Raw genomic sequence first — 17,675 nt, 5'->3', positions numbered from 1 at the left:
GTAGCGGGGGACTTAAGGTCCAATACTTGTATGACGGAGCATCCAGTATCATTACACATTTTTATTAAGGATGTGATCTTTCGTTCTCCAGTGTCCAATGTATTATGTTGTATTTTGTGTTCACGTGTCTTGAAGTGCTCCTCAGCTTGGCTAGTTTTTGCAGCAATTGTTGCAGCTGATGAATTTTGGTAGTATAATCCATTAGTTATGAAAAGCAGGTCCCCTACTTAAGAACACCTGACTTACAGATGACCCCTAGTTACAAACGGACCTCTGGATATTGGTAATTTATTGTACTTTAGTCCTAGGCTACAATAAACAGCTATAACAGTTATCACAGGTGTCTGTAATGAAGCTTTAGTGTTAATCCTGGTTCTGATGACAACCCAACATTTTTATAAAATATACAGTTTCGACTTACATACAAATTCAACTTTAGAACAAACCTACAGAACCAATCTTAACATACATAACTCTGGGACTGCCTGTAAGTAGTTTTTTTGGACATTTATTGTACACTGTTAATCATTACACATCCGTGAATAGTGGAATACGGTGTAAGTGATGTTTCTTGGATAAGTGAGCGGATCACATTGTGTATTTGTTAGATGGCACAATTGCCTTTGGCACTGCAAAGAAACTTTATACCAACGTCGGAGATCCAGTGGAATCTGTAATACTCTGCTTAGAACTTCTAATCTGCTCTGATTTTAGATACAGAAATATCTAAACATAGTGAAAAGAGTCACCAGATCCCTTTCCTTCTGTAATGAATAAATCATTGATAAAGTGAAAACTTGCTGATAAAAGCAGACAGGAGGACTTCATTCCCAGTCCTAATGGACCATCTTAAACTTTACAGTGTAACAGGACTTCAGTCACACTGCTCACTAGGGGAGAAAGAAAGAGTAGAAATAGCCACATAGAAGCTGCTTTATGTAATTAAGAATCTTACACATTTTACCATTCTCCTATAGTCCATTCAAGTGCAGTAAAAAATGCTCAAAGATTTAGTTACTCTTTGGGATATGGCAAAATTTGGGTTCGTACTAAACTTTGCTGGGACTTCATTAGAAGTCTAGGTACTGGACGTACGGTAGAGGTAGCATATGGCCATTTTCATACGTTTGTGTGAGTGCAGCCTTAACCAGATTTATTCTGTTTTTATGTTAAATTCTATTTTCTACACATGATTATGGGGATGGCCATCAGGTCTCCAGTGGTTTCCAGAATTTAGAGAAATGCTTTACAGCAACTCCATGAACCATAGAGCTCTGCAGACTGGAGATCTTTGTTAGTTTCTATGGGAGACTGTTTAACCCCTTAAGGACGCAGGGTTTTTCCGCTCATTTCTCGCTCTCCAACTTCAAAAATCCATAACTTTTTCATTTTTACGTGTACAGACCTGTGTGAGGGCTTATTTTGTGCGTAACTAATTTTACTTTCCCGTAATGTTATTTATTTTAACATGCCGTGTACTGCGAAGCTGAAAAAAAATTCCAAATTTTTCCAATTTTTTTTTCTTGTGGGCTCACTTTTTTCGACTTTGACTGTGCACTCAAAATAACACCTCAGCTTTATTCTTTGGTTCGGTGCGATCGCGGTGATACCAAATTTATATAGGTTTTATTGTGTGTTAATACATTTTCAAAAGATGTGTACAATGTGTACAAAAAAGGAAAAAAAATTTGTCATCTTCTGACGCTAATAACTTTTTCATACTTTGGCACACGGAGATGTGTGAGGTGTAATTTTTTGCGAAATGAGGCGACGTTTTCATTGCTACTGTTTTGAGGTCTGTGCGACATTTTGATCATTTTTTATTTCATTTTTTATGTGATGTAAAAAGGTGTAAAAGTCGCATTTCGGACATTTGGGCACCATTTCCCGCCTTGGAGGTCACCGCCTGCCGTAACCGTTTTTATATTTTGATAGATCGGGCATTTTGGGACACGGCGATACCTAATATGTTTGTGATTTTTACTGTTTATTATGTTTTATATCAGTTCTAGGGAAATTTTTTTTATTTTTTAAACTTTTTTTTTTATTTTTTTTCCCACTAATTCTTAGACCATCTAGGGTACATTAACCCTAGATGGTCAGATCGCTCCTACCATATACTGCAATACTTCTGTATCGCAGTATATGGCATTTTTGCAGCACATTCATTACAATGATCCACTGGCTCATTGTAACGAATCTCCAGAAGCCATTAAGCCTCGGGTCAAATGAAGACCCGAGGCTACCATGGCAACCGATCGCCGCCCCCCGATGATGTTCCGGGGCGCGGCGATCGTAATAAAGATGAAAAGGTTAATAGCCGTGATCGGTGCAAGCACCGACCGCGGTAATTAGCGGTGGGGGTTTTCTGCAATATGCAAAAACCCCCACCCTTATATGAAGAGGACTCAGCACGTGAGCCCTCTTCATACACTCCTTATACCTCTGCGCCGTAGAGCAACGGCGCAGAGCGTTAAAGGGCATCTATCACCAGGATGAAGGACTGTATGCAAATGAGCCTGAGGGGCTCCTGACTCCATAGGAGTTAATGGAGGCTGGAGCCCCTCGGGCTCATTTGTATGCAGTCTTTCATCCTGGTGGTAGATGCCCTTTGAGGTCTTTCAGTGAAGTGTCCAATAAACAGCATTTCCCCGGTGACTCCCTGCCAAACATCAACATGCTTCTTGTTAGCAGTCCAGATAATGCTTGTAGGAGTCCTAATCACATGACACCCTAATCATCATGTGATTGGCTGAAAAGTACAGCAGGACTCCTTCAGGACTGAAGTATAAAGTATGAGGTAACACTCAGCGTTGTGTAGAGCCCTACTTCTCAGCGTCTGAGTTGCAGCTTATTGTAATTGATGTTCTCAGAAAAGATGAAGGACCTCCTGTGATGTAAGTGTCCATGTGTGTATATATACTGTACATGACATTAGTGGGAGAGGTAGGAGCAGCAATAACTGTGCCCCTCACCTCCAGCATCATATGTGCTTCTGTCAGTCTGGAGGTGGTGGGAATGGGAAAAGTAGGATATTAACTATGTTGTAACTGCTGCACTGTAATATTTCTTCATGACTAGGATCTATTTTCTGCTGCGTTGTGGTGCTATGGACAGGGGTGTAACTAGGAGAGGCAGGATCTCATGGCAGACTTTTGAATGGGGACCCCTTTTTCCTTAAAAAATTATACATGTTTGTATACTCACACATGTGAGTTACAATTACACACTGTCAGGCACCAGGGATAGTGGACCCACTGGACCACAGCAAACGATGACAATGCTGACACCTGGGTGCGGAGTCTAAGTGGCACCCTGTTTTCACCAGAGTCCACCAAAAAGTGAGTTGGACTTGCTGTGGCGTGATACCACCACAGGCTCGACTTTGTCCGTGCTGGCGGCAGCAGAGGATCAGAGTCTGGATGTAGTGGAAGGTCAGGACAGGCAGCACGGGATCAAAGTCAATAATGCAACCGTGGTCACTACGGGAATTCAAAATACAAGTACAGGGCATCGGACAAAGCTTTCTCCTAGGCTGTGAGACACAAAGATCCGGCGGGGTGTGCAGGAAGAGACTGGCTTATGAGGAATTCCGGGAATAGCCAGCACCAGTCAATGGTGCGCTGGCCCTTTAAATCTTCGGGAGCTGGCGCTTGCGTGCCTGACCCGGAACAGGAACGCGAACAGGTGAGTTGGAGTGCAGAGAAGGGCATGGGTGAGCCTGCGACCCGAGACGTGGGTCGGGGGAGCATCCGTGATGCTCCCATTTATACATTCATCTATACACAAATCATTTATATACTATAAAATACACCTACACACACATATTTATGTACAGATATATACACTTAAACATACGGTATAGACACATCTTATACACACCAACAGTGTTTACACACTACAATACACTAATTCTAGGGCCCCCCGACACAGTGGGCCCCATAGCAGTCGCTATGGCTGCTACTGCTGTAGTTACAACCTTGGCTATGGGGAGGTATTTTGTGCTGCTTCTGAAAAAGAATATTATGCTGGGTGCAGCCAGGGCGGTATTTTGTGCCAGGAGCTATTTGTTACTTCTATAGGTTAAAGGAAATCTACCATTTGTTTTTATGCATTCTGAACCAAACATACCTTGAGAATGTTGTAGCTACACTGATACACATCTTGTTTAATCCCTGAACTGAGTGGTTTTTCTGAAAAAACTATTATAAAATTATGATAATAAGTCTCTGTGGCTCCTGTGGCAGCTCCAGCACTTCTCCTATTACCCTAATTATGCACTGCTTTAGAGAACGTTGAAATCACTGTGTTTTCTCTGACAGGCATAATCAATAACTGCACCATCCCCCAGCTGCTGTGTATGAGTCATCCAGCTCAGGTTGATTAGTCCTGTCTGGACAATTCAGGAAGTCTGTGTAAGGTGTTTAATCGTCTGCACCCAGCTTTTCCGAGGTCCTGAATTTTAGAATTGTTTTATGAGCAAAACCACTCGTTTCAGGGATTAAACAAGATATGTTTATGCATCAATGTAGCTACGGCATTATCAGGGTATGTTTGGTGCACAATGCATAAAAGCAAATGATAGACTTCTTTTAAAGGACTGGATAGACCAGAGTAGAAAAAGTTTGTGAAACCCTGGTTTAAGACCTGTAGTAATCTGGTCCTCAACAGCAAACGCTGCAACACCTGTACTAGGAGCCGTCTGAGACATCTCTCAGTGCAATGCGAGGTAGAGTTAAACCCAGCGCATTAATATATTCATATACAGTAAAGACAAGACTGTGAACATTCTTATTTTAAGCTGAATGCCAGAGTTTAATACATATAATCAGTCACAAGGAGCGTTACTGCCGTCTTCCCCTGAAAAGGTCAGATAACCTGCATGGAAAAGCAAATGTAGTGATTAAAATCACATTTCATAATTCTTTTTCATATTAATTAGGCTCATTGATATGGAAGAAAACTTCCTGTGAATGGGCCCAGGTTTATGAATATGAATTTAAAACTGGATTCTTTCCCAGCAAAGGTTAATAATAAATTCATGTGGACATTTAATTTTAGTGAAAATAAAACTCAGCATTAATTCAATCTGGATAAAAGAGATTAGAGACTACAATAACAAATTCTAGATTTTGGGTGGACGGGTCCAGCTTACTGTATCTGTTCAGGTAGATGAGTGTTTCCTGGTCTAGCGCTGCTTTTTGTTGTGCATGTGTGCCAGGTATGTGCAAGTAAGAAATGAAAGAAGCCACAAGCTACAAATAACTGGATGCAGACGGTTCTTCTTCATAGGCTGATTTAAGGAGGCGGGGCTTAAAGGGGTGTTCTTATTTCAACAAATAATTGATATTGTTTGTGTAAAGAAGTTATACAATTTTCCATGTTACATTCTGTACCAATTCCTCATGGTTATTTAGATCTCTTCTTGCTGTCATTCTATAAAAAACCTTCTATACTTCCAGTGGACAGATATCTGACCACGATCACACAGGTGCACGACTCGTTATATCACAGAGAGTAATCAGAGCTGTGTGATATAACGAGCTGTGCACCTGTATGACCATGGTCAGATTTCTATAGAATGACAGCAAGCAGAGATCTAGAAAACCACAAGGAATTCATACATATAAACAATTTTCCAATTTACTTCTTATTCCATGTGTGTGTTGGTGTATGATGTCTCTGTACGTTTTGGTATGCGGTATGGGTTTGTTCATACTTCAATGGAAGGCGGGATGAAGGATTATATCCTGCTGTATATTGTGGGCACCGCTTTGTAATGTGTCATTTGAGGAATATTGCAGAAAAAAGCAACAATAATCCAATGTACGTGTCTTATGGTAATTGTAGTACTTATACCTGATGTTAATATCTTGTTTCAATAAAATCTTTATTGAACCTAACTTCTTATTACACAAACAATAACATTAATGTGCTGTAATGGTAATACCCCTTTAAAGGGAATAAGTCAGGTCTATTCGGGCCACCCACAGGGTCTTCCTGATACACATATATGGTAATACAGATTTAAAATCTCAGCAATTGCAGGAGGAGTTTGATATTCTATGATCTCCGTTCCTTCAGTATCTACAAATTAGGCAGTAGTAGTGATGTCAGGGGTAGTTTAGGCTGAGAATATGTGATGCCTTATATCCCTGCTGTACTGGGAGATCAGATCTACAGACAATGGGAAGCAGCGATAGGTGACCTAACATATGATGAATGGGGGAAGTGCCTGTGGCCGTACTATCAATGAGTGTAGCCCAGAGGAGATGAGTTATTTCTTCTCCATAAGGTATATCAGACACCTGTTATAGTTGAAAATATACAGAAAAACAAAGTTTTAGACGGCATCCAAATTTGCCCAATCTGGGCCTGCTTACAATGTGGTGGGTGCCCGCAGCAGAAAGATCCCAGTTGAATGCGTCCAGGAAGATACAATTGAGGAAAGAACAGCAGCAGCTCCATTGTAATCCAGGAAATTAAGTGCATGTAGTTCTGAGGACTAAAGAGAATAATGTTCTGACACTCAGCCTTTGCCACTATCCCATGTACCTGCACCCGACGCGCACCGTACTATTACAACGCATGTCGGTAAGGGGTTAACAGCAATGTAATTAGGCAAATCTCCTCAGCTGTTTCAAAACACAATATAAACGCCATGTGTGAACGCAGCCTTAGCTGGTGAAGGGAAGATCCAGAATGAGGTCTACTTTTTAAAGATCTAAAATCTCCTCATTCATCCGTTATATAAATCCTGTGTTCACAGAACTATTCACAGAAGACCGCAGTAAGCACCCACAGAAATCAGGACACTGGAAATTTTGGCACCAGAAGTGTGAAAGAAGATTCCAGCAGTGTACAAAAAACCTCACATGCAGATTTATATCCGGATATACAGAATATCCATAAACCAATGGTAAGCCTGTAACATGTTCATCTCCAGTTTATGGTCCTCACACTGGCATCAGATGGTGCTGGGGGAACCTAGAACACTTCACAAAACATAGGTCAACCTTAATAATCTTCCCTAAATTATCTCGCCTATATGGGGTAAATTTTTAAGCAGACACCATCTTTAGTCCCAATCTACAGCTATATCTTATAATATGCAGGAGCTATTACCTAATTGTGACTTAAAGGAAACCTACCACTTCTGAAGGTAGGTATGAGATACAAACACCGGGCACCAGCTCAGGGTGAGCTGGTGCCGGTGCTTAGTCTCGTTAGTGTTAAAACCGCGGTATCGCGGTTTTAACACTTTTGAAACTTTCTAGCAGAAACTGCTTCGGCGCTGCGCGCGACCGTGCGCGCGCAACGCCTGCGGCGTTTCCAATGTAGGCGCGCGCACGATCGTGTGCACGAAGCGCCGAAGCAGTTTCTGCTAGAAAGTTTCAAAAGTGTTAAAACCGCGATACCGCGGTTTTAACACTAACGAGACTAAGCACCGGCACCAGCTCACCCTGAGCTGGTGCCCGGTGTTTGTATCTCATACCTACCTTCAGAAGTGGTAGGTTTCCTTTAAAGCTTTATAACCACACCAGGATCACAGTGATAGGTGCTATAAAACCAGAGATGTTATCCATAGGGAGTAGGAGTTGCATTTAAAGGCCAGTGACAAAATAATGTCACATACTATAGTACCAAATACATTTAGTCAAGTAGTGAAGGACTGACATAGAGAGGGTTATACAAGTATTTCTAAAGGATCTGACTACAAATGGGTTTGTCTGTTACCAAGGAGACAAACACCTGCATAGACAAAGTAGAATTTTTATTGTAGAATATTTACAAAAAGTTTCTTTATTTTTTTTGTCATGAAATTATTGCAGCGTTGTTTTAGTTTTCATATTTCAGGTTCTCGATCTGTTTAATTGCAGAGAAAGCCAAATGTGTCTCCTATTCACAACTACAACAAAGCAGGAGACAAGATCCCATGGAATACAGATCCTAGTGACGTCCTGGAGAGAAGTGACCCAGAGCTTCACGAGCAGCACCGGCGAGACATATATAAATACGGTCTGGCTGGGTCAGTCCTTCTGCTGATGATCTATTATCTAATATACGTTCTGTGATGAACTCTACTCCATCTTCCTCTGTTGCTTCATATCACTGGGTTTCCAGCGGTTTCAGAACGGCTTATTGAGCAGCTTTAGGGTGATTGGCTGAAAATGAAACAAGCATTTATTATTCAGTAACACTAGAATACATACATCAGGGCCCAGCGGATTACGGCCACATCGACTACAGCCATCAGGTACATTCTTCAGTTACTATAGACTCATGGTGGCAAACCTATGGCATGGGTGCAAGAGGTGGCACTCAAGGCCTCCTCCTGCAGTCCCCCGTAGCCCTAAGTCCTAAGTGACACATTCATGGCTGCAGGAGGAGTGAGGAGGTGTGAAGAGGGCTGCGTTATCATTGTAGCTCCCCTCCAAATATGAGGAATTACGGGACCTGGAGCTACAATAATATAATAGGAATGTCTCCTCCTCCTTGCAACTGTATTGCTGTTCACAGGATGCCCATACAATTGAGAGTTTTTGCACAGTAGGGAGCACTAATGTAAACATGTGGGTTTTAGTTGTGGTTTAGGCACTCAGAAACGCTCCCCATCACTGGTAAAGACAGTAGTTAAAAAGCAACTGGTTTTGTTTATTGTGTTTCTATGGATTATGTATTAACCTTGACCAATAAAATATACAGTAATTTAAACTCTCATTTTTTTACACCTAAATGGTCAAATTCCGCAAAACTGCACCTTTTCTCACCTAATTGTTTTACATGAGTTAAAAAAAAATCCTCTTGCCTTGGTAAAAAAAATAAAATAAAAAGTTGCACTGCGACCTCAGCCTTCCTTCATTTGATCTTATAATTCACTGTATATAATTATGGTCAGGTCTAGTGTAGGAGGGAAGACTTCTGTACTGCTCTTATGTGTAGTAGTGTGAATAGTCTCATTACAAGAACCTCTGCCTACGTAGACCTCAGAGCTGAATAGACTTGAGTATAGAGGTGAGTATTGGCTTTTTTTTTTTTTTTTTTTACTCTAGTATAAGCCGAGTTTGGCTTTTTTTGTGCTGACAAGCTTGGCTTATACTCTATAACCTTTTAGAGCCTCAGTGCCCAGACTTCAACCAAAAGCCACTTATTTATTGCAAAGTGCCAGCGCAGCAATTTAAGCAGCAATGTATTTCTCCTTGTTCTTTGACAAATTTCAATTGTTTAACCTCCTAAAGACACCAATGCAGTTGAAAAGAGGAGGGTAAATTCGCCTATCATTGTCTGGTGAACTTCATTCTGGGGCGATGGCCTGGGTGCCCACAGAGAGGGCTCAGAGTGCCGCCTCTGGCACCCGTGCCATAGGTTCGCCACCCCTGCTCTATAGTATAGCCTATAATATAATAATGTTGAAGAACCTTACCTTGGTGCAGTACGGGCATTCCCCATATATGATGTTGAAGCTCTGTCTACTTGAGGGGAGTCCATTTAACCACTAAAAAGAGAAAATACCTCACTGTAATATTCATGTAATTATTAATCCATGATTTAAGGAGTGTATATAATATATACAGGTGGTCCCCTACTTAAGAACACCCAACTTACAAACGGATCTGTGGATGTTGGTAATTTGCTGTACATTATCCTTAGGTTACAATAAACAGCTATAAGTTATCACAGGTGTCTGTAATGAAGCTTTATTGTAAATCCTGGTTCTTATGACAATCCCACACTTTTAAAATCCAATTGTCACAGAGACCCAAAAAATTCTGTCTGGGATTACAATTATAAAATATAAAGTTCCGACTTACATAGAAATTCAATGCAAGAACAAACCTACAGAACATATTTTGTACGTAACCTGGGGACTGCCTGTGTATATATGGTCTCCAATGCTACAAAGTTAGAACATGTACTTTCTAGGGCCACCAACAACAGATCCATGGTGCATTGTTTGAGTTGACAAGAATTGGACCAGCTAAGAGTTTTGTGGCTCAGGCAATCTGCTCACACACTGGATCATGAAAACAAAAACATGTGCATAGGGCCATTGAAATACATGGGGATGTACCATTGAAACAATGGATAACACATTGACTAATACTATGTTAGTGTGCATGTAGCCTTAGCTTCCGCGCACACGTCTGGGAGAGGTGGCCATGGGATAGCTGCAAAGATGGCAGCTAGTTCACAGCCACCATAGACATGTATTATACATGGACACCATGGTGATCACATTGCTGCCGTTCCGCAACAAATAGAGCAGGTCCTAAACTCGCCCTGATTTGCGGCAGCTAATCTCGCTAAGGAGAGGGGAGGGGTGAGCAGTGCTGCTGCGCAAATTTGCGGCCCCATGTTTGTCCCCATAGACGGCAATAGCAGCACGGCCGGGATCCGGTGGCACCAATCCGGGCCGCACACCGCGAAAAGATAGAGCATGCTCTATCTTTCGGCGTGTGTGCGGCCGTGAGCCGCTGTTTTCTATGGTGGGAGGAGGGGTCACCTCCTCTCCAGCACACGGCGGGCATACAGCGTGTGAATGTACCCTTAGTCTGTGTTTTTATGCCTAATCATTTTTGTGAGATTTTTATTATAGTCCTGTTGTTCAGGCTTTTTCCTTAACATTATGGGGCTACACAGGACGTAAACATATCGGAATACAGTCAACATCTTTTCACTTCCTATCAAAGTTACATCAATTATGTATATTATTATGACTATGAGATGACTATAAGTAAAACTGATGGTAGACGAGTCCTACAAGGAAGCTCCTGAGAAACTGTTCTCCTCAGGACTTCTTTTATAATAACTCTAACCGCTGCAATTATTTAAAATCATTATGCTAATTAGTTGTTGTGCTAACCGCCCCGTCTGGTCCTGCTCCCCACAGTCCATAGTGCAGGTGACTAAATTTGTTGAAATTTTAATGAATCAGACAGAGAAATAAACAGATGCAAACTAAACCCAATAGCTTTGCATAGATTTACCTCGTATAAACAGGCCTGGTGAAAAGGCTGCGCACAGTGCGGGTCATCACATACTTGGTCTGGAATGGCGGAGTCAAGCCTATAGGCATAGCATATCCCACAATCCATAGTAAAATCCTACAGGAAGGTACAGAAAGAGTCACCTTAACGAGGCACACAAAGAGTGGAATTGTCATTTAATATACTGCCCTATGTAAGAAAGAATAGTGATGGCCTATTGAACGCGGAGTGACAAAACTTATAAAAAAGCTTATAATAAAAGAGAGGCCATAACTCGAGTGGTGTCAGCTCTACCCAAATCCATCATTTTGTGATATTTGTAGCTCATTTTCCTCCAGTATAGCTGAGAGGTAACTGTGCTGGAGTACAGTAATTCTCAGCGCTGGGGTCAGTGGCTGCACAACCAGGGATAAGTGTCTTTGGTGGGGTGTTCTCTTCCTCCAGTATTGCTTACACTGGCAGAATGGTAAGATTTTGGTAGCTACTTTAAAGATAATGGGCTGAGTGTAAGGATCCCACACTCCTGAGATTGCTCTCCTATCCCCCTGTAGTCACTGAAACTGACCTTGGTCCAGCCATCTGCCACAGTTGAGGCAACTGTGCAGCTAGTTCTGCAAGTCTGCAATAAATTTAGTGCAGGTGGGAGCTCTGGCTTCACTACCCAGCTAACTGCCTTCACGAATGGAGGAAAGATGGCCGTCTCTCAGCTCACCCCGAATCTGCATGGTGATGCTGTCAGGTAGTGAAGACCGAGCAGCAAGCAGACACTGACAGCATCCAGAGGCTCTCCTGTTGAGAGCGCAGCACCAACAGTGGCCATCTTACCTCCATGAAGGGCACTGCGCTCTCAGCAGAAGAGTTGTGCCTGACACACATGGCATAGGTCAGCCATCACTGTACTAGACATATAGTGTATTCATGACTTAGTGATTGCTGCCTCTCTTCCTGGTGACTAACAAGCTTCTGGAGTAAGCAGCCATATAATCACTGCGAGGCTACATTCACACTGACTCGTGCCCGCTGTACTGTAGCACGGCGGGCACACGTCGGCACCGGGGAGAGGAGCAGGGAGTGAGCACTGCTAACCCCCTTCCCTCTCCATAGAAAAAAATGGGGTACGGCGCAGTATTTCAAGAAAAGATAGGACATGTCCTATCTTTTCACGTGGCTACAGATCGGTGCCGCACATACCGCTCCCATAGGGCGCCGTGGGGGGACGTATATATGCTGTATATACGTCCCCCATACAGCTGTGTGAATGCAACCTAATCAAGGGTGGGGAAATTCTCTTCTTATAAATACACCAGACTTATAACTGGGTGTGTTCTTTCACTGCTCCAAGTCTCTCCATCACAAGCTGCATCATGGACTCCTCTGCTGCTACCCTCCCCCACCCTCTGCTCCCAAGCTGCCATCTACACAGCAGAGAAGCTGTTCACCATTGGTGCTCATACAGCAATAACTGTACATGTCATATAACGGTATTACTTCTGGTTTCTACTACTTATTATATGCTGCCAGGGTTGTGGAGTTGGAGTAATGATATAATGGACCAACTCAGACTCCACAAACTTAAAATATGTTATAAAAAAAGTTTGAAATTTCCTTAATATGTCTGTTCTATTTCTGATCTAAGGATTTAGGTCAGGGGTGAACAACATTTAATTGTTCATATTATCATACTGCTTAACTTTAAAGGGGACCTGTCACCACCTTTTTCATAAAAAGCCTTATATACAGCCCTTATACTAAAAGCCACAGAGAGTCCTTTGTAGCTACACAAAGACAAGAGTTTAGTCTCTGTCCACTTCAATGCTGCTGAGGAAGATTTCTGACAAGTATCTTCAAAACAGAAAATGATGATTAGCATGATATGAGCATCTTTGTTTGTTTTGAAAGGGGAAATTGCATATGACATTTTGGTACAATCGTTATGAAATCCGTGTTACGCTTTAACAATATGACTTCTAATTATCAATTTTTTTCTAAATTAACCTGGAAAATTAATAAGCTTACATACAACAATAAGGATCTGGCATCCACAGATTACTCAACACAGATGTTTATTTGTTCGTGATCAGGGCCAGCTCCAGGTTTCAGTGGGCCCCTGGGCGACAGAGCCTAAGTAGGCCCCTTTGTAGTGAACTCATGTGGCGGCATTAAAAATTCAGAAACTAAAACACAGTCTCCTGTTCCCTAAAATATTCCCTGGTTTATCATCCCAAACACCCCCCTCATGGTTATTTTATATAAAGCCCCTTCTCCCTTCTGGATTCATTAGATACAGTCCCTATCACCTCAATGGATTGCTTATGTACAGCCTTAAGTTGGACCCCCCACTTATGTGGGGCCTAGCTCTGAGCCCCGGCACTTTCTCAGACATGCCCAGTCCTGGCCCTTTTTGTGTGTATATATAATCATTTGTTTTATGAATATTTCTGAAAATGTTCTATATTCCACAATTTATGTGACTTTTTCCCTACAACTGGATATTAGGCAAACACTTCTCTTACCTAGGCACCCAGCATGTCATGGGTTAAGGCCATTTAAATGTTACATGTATTTTTCACCCAAACTACGGGTATTTATGCTGGAGGTAGAGAACTATTTTCGCCTCAGCATTCAGCGGCACTTTGTGATCCAGGATCTAAGTGCTTTAAAATGAAGAGTGCTATGGAAATTGCAGGTTTCCAAACTCCTGATACATACGAGGAGATTTTAAAAGCGATTTTCAAGTTTGATAGATTAAGTAAATATTGAGCAGTTTGGTGAAATGGCGGAAGAAAATGACTTGTTTGTTCAGTATAGGTGATTATTAGTCTACTTTACTAGTGTTCTTGTAGTCTTCCTCCTGCAGCTTGTGGCAAGGAATATTATATAAATACACCCAATTGTTTTCATAGATATGCGGTTATGTCGTGCTCCAGATAAAGATACCGGAGGCCGAACATGGGCTGCGGCTGCTGAATTTTATACTGTGGATAAACTAGAGCAAGTCTGGGCAGATGATGTTCATATTCACTTAACATACATCATTATATAAGAATCTAGTGGAGAGAGAGCTGTCAGATTTCCTATATACTTCCACTACGATGGAAGATACAGGTTATAGGAAACATATGATATCACAGTGATGTATAATACTGTCATGATTCCACATTTGATGACTGTCTCCCAATATATGGCAATGGATTATGGGTATGCCCTCAAGAGGCCAAGTTTACATTTTCATACCCCTTTTTTGCAGTGCATGGACTTCTACAAATAAGACGTTTTTATTGTTACATTTTTTAGTTTTCAGCTTCTACATTTTCCACACCTGATCCCAATCTGTACTCATTTTACCAAATCCACTGACTGCTCTCACAAAATTCAGATGGAAATTTGCTTCCATAACAAAAAAATATCAGGATTCTCTGTTCCTAGTACAGGGAATAAAGAAGAACCACAAAATCATATGTATCCCCAGATTGACCACACTTCTACACCTGTCGATGGCTCTTGTACACATATGGTCTGTGGACAATATGGAGGTCCTGCTATATGTAGGCACTTTTGCACAGGGACTTATCCGGAACAGGGAATCTTGTAGTAAGAGCTTGTTCCTCTCTGCTCTACTTGGGGTTAATGTATCCTGTCCACATGTGGATGTGTTGAGGCGGAAAATACTCTGTAGCTAGAAATTCTTACAGCCTTACAAGCTGAAAGTGAAGCAGTTCTTTATAGCCATAGATCACTACTTGCTAGAAAAGCAAAAGAACTGATGAATAAAGCTTGTACTTGATATTTGAGGAATCTACAGCATAGGAGCAGGTACTATTACTGCACCACCCAAACAGATCACAAGTGTAATAGGCTTTGACCTGCAATACTTTACAATGAAGGAGAAAAGTTAAACCAACTATATAGATGACATGAGCCAAAACTTACAGATTTCTTCAAATCAGATTTTGACGGGAAATCAATTTCTAAAATATCCTTCAGGTTTTGCAGTAAACCAACATCAGGATCCCTAAAAAGAAGAAAAAGGCATAATGTATATACTGGAGTATAGGCCAAAGCACCTAAATTTACCACAAAATACTGCTAAAACATTGACCTGAGTATTATCCTAGGGTGGGAAATGTAGCAACTACTCTTAAATAAACTGCAGAGAAGTGGCCTCCCTTCGATAATAAAGCTCATTAATGAAATGTCCAGCATGGCCCCCATAATAATGTAATGTCCATTATGGCCCCCCCATTATGCGCTCTGCTCGCATGCAAACTACAACATCAGCAGGTGGCGCGTCATAAAGCGTGCAAAGACGTGCCTCTGCCCTCACTGCCGGGAGAAGCCACTAAATGAAGTGGGGCTTTTTAAGCACAAAAATTGTATACCGTATATACGTCATTTATCATTAAACATAGTGGAAAAGTAAAATGCTTCATCTACAGCAGGGAAAAATTAGAATCCTACACTAGCAATACGGGACAATGTGTTTTTTTGTGTATTTTAGATTTTTAAAAAAAAAAATGTGAATATGTATTCAGGAACAGAAACTTTCCTTATTGAGATTCTGCATCTCTCCGCTTTGTATATTGTTCCTAAACTACAAAGATATTCACATATCATCCCATCTCATCCCATTGTATCAATAGATGAATTTAGAACCTGAAAATATGGATGGTAACAGGATGATGTGATCATTTCTCTAGCTAGTGGCAGATAAAACTTACCATAAATGGACATTGCTATTCAACTTGTCTTTTAAAGGCTGTACCACTGGAAGCAAGTAATAGAATTAGGAAAAGTTATTTAGAAAATTTTAACTTTCTTTATTTAACAAAATTCTTAAATTATTAAAGTACGAACCATGGTCTGCTCCAAGGAAGTAACATTCTGGAAGCATATTTGGGTGTCTTGGATCTAGGTCAATCGTAATGGACACGTTGTTACCTGAAAGAGAAAATAGCCTACAATGTGTACTGTAACATACAAATGATTATGAAAAAATAATTGATCATTGTAGAAATCCATCAGTAGGCTCTCACTATGATCTCCACCACTTTACAACCTGGTGGCTTCCACAACAGCTGGAAGCCAAGCAAAGGTGCCATGGTCTGATATTCCAGCCTATTAAAGGGAACCTGTCATCAGGTTTTCACCTGATAACTGATTCCTAAGGCAATATTCACATTGATGCTGAACTAAGATCTGTCGCTGTAATCACCGACAAATTAAGTTGAAAAAAAAGTACCTTACCCCTCCACAAGTCATGTGGCATCTCCCTCCTGCACCAGTCATAAAGTTGCAGAATCAATGTCCCACAACTCCTTATTCCCCCTCTCTTCCGGCCCTGTTGTTGTAAAGTTACAAGTGGAGAGGAGTTGTGTTGCCATCGAAGCAGGGTGCGGAACGTACGTCGGGTGTTCGGACAGTGAGGTACCGGACTTGTGGAGCATGGCCTCTGGTTGGTATTATGGCAAGTTATAGCTGGTTCTAAATAATTTGGGGTGATTTGATGTGTTGGATTTGATGACGTTAACATAACGCTTTCCCCCCAAGATGCTTTATTGATGCTGTGATGACTATCATTTGTTACCAGGACCTTGTTTTAGATTTGATATGTCCAGATATTATCACACTGTCTGTTGTTTTTTTTTATGTCTCTCTCTTTTAATGGGGTGTTTTTATCTCTTTTTCTGGTCATTGTATATGACTAATAATGTGTACCATATGAAGTATTGGTTACTTTATTCAGTTAGTGCTATTGAGGTGTTTTTTGGTATTAGTTAAGTGGTCCTCTATTTAGCCCCTTACTATTTGTATGATCAATTTCCTTGTGGTTTTTTGGTGATTCAATGTAAAGTTTGTTGAAAAACTTACTGACCATAAAATAATGGAGGACAAGTATACATATTAGGGTTCAATGGAGCTAGAAAAAAAGTCCTACTTATGGGTATCCCCAATAATTGCAGCTCAGCTTTATTTAGCTGACTAGGAGTATAACACTTGGTGCGGTTTCACATGGAGGCAAATGAAAATGTTACTTCTATATGAAAACTGCTAAATAAAATAAATACATTACGATTACTCACCAATTGCAATTCTCCTCATGGTGGCGCTACGTGTTGGCTTTTCCGGTTCAAGTACCCATGTTTTTGTGTCAATTTCATCCAACGTATCCCAAAAACCTTTCAGTGACTCCAAGGTAGACAAAACTTGGTTGTATATGTCTTGTATATTAGTCTGTTAAAGGATAAGATAAGAAATGTTATTATCTAATTAGTAGGTAAATAGGTAAGAGGTGTCGGATCGCTGCGGGTCCCATGCCCAACATTTAAACAAAAAGACAGCAGCAATGATGTACCCTGATCCTGTCATATAGCCCCGGTCACCAACCACTTACATACTAGGTTGTGTTTGTGAGTTATACGTATTAGAAGGGGCCACAGAAGACAAAGAAATAGAAACCAAATAATTACAGTTACTGCATGTAGTGACAAGTCACAGTCAGATTAGACATCCGTATATAACTTGCTATTAAGACTGGGGGGAAGGGGGTGACCGCTCCTTAGTTTGTCCATTATCCGTTCTGTTTTCTAAAAACTGTTACCCATTTTTCAGCAAACTCTGCATAAATTCATATTACAAGGGACACCAATAAACTGTGTAATACACTCACCGGCCACTTTATTAGGTACA

The 17,675-nt window shown here is 41.1% G+C and overlaps 2 protein-coding genes across 7 annotated transcripts in view; one reads left to right on the top strand and one right to left on the bottom strand.

Moving 5' to 3' along the window:
* VRK2 (VRK serine/threonine kinase 2) overlaps nt 1-8,075 on the top strand; it is a 63,659-nt gene extending 55,584 nt beyond the window's left edge. For all 5 annotated transcript variants that reach the window (XM_072140591.1, XM_072140592.1, XM_072140590.1 and 2 more), the window contains exons 12-13: nt 6,770-6,919; nt 7,881-8,075. In XM_072140591.1, the coding sequence (XP_071996692.1) occupies nt 6,770-6,919; nt 7,881-8,075 (345 nt within the window). The remainder of the gene's footprint in view (nt 1-6,769; nt 6,920-7,880) is intronic.
* Nucleotides 8,030-17,675, bottom strand: part of FANCL (FA complementation group L) — a 51,480-nt gene continuing 41,834 nt past the window's right edge. For both annotated transcript variants that reach the window (XM_072140597.1, XM_072140596.1), the window contains exons 8-14: nt 17,069-17,219; nt 15,843-15,926; nt 15,707-15,752; nt 14,919-15,000; nt 10,989-11,105; nt 9,425-9,496; nt 8,030-8,165 (exon numbers count right to left, since the gene is read on the bottom strand). In XM_072140597.1, coding sequence (XP_071996698.1) covers nt 8,130-8,165; nt 9,425-9,496; nt 10,989-11,105; nt 14,919-15,000; nt 15,707-15,752; nt 15,843-15,926; nt 17,069-17,219 — 588 coding nt within the window. In that variant the 3' untranslated portion in view covers nt 8,030-8,129. The remainder of the gene's footprint in view (nt 8,166-9,424; nt 9,497-10,988; nt 11,106-14,918; nt 15,001-15,706; nt 15,753-15,842; nt 15,927-17,068; nt 17,220-17,675) is intronic.

The sequence above is a fragment of the Engystomops pustulosus genome, chromosome 3 (assembly GCF_040894005.1).
Source record: "Engystomops pustulosus chromosome 3, aEngPut4.maternal, whole genome shotgun sequence".
Taxonomy (NCBI): Eukaryota; Metazoa; Chordata; class Amphibia; order Anura; family Leptodactylidae; genus Engystomops; species Engystomops pustulosus.
The sequence above is the reverse complement of the archived record's forward strand: the minus strand, read 5'-3'. Positions and strand labels throughout refer to the sequence as shown.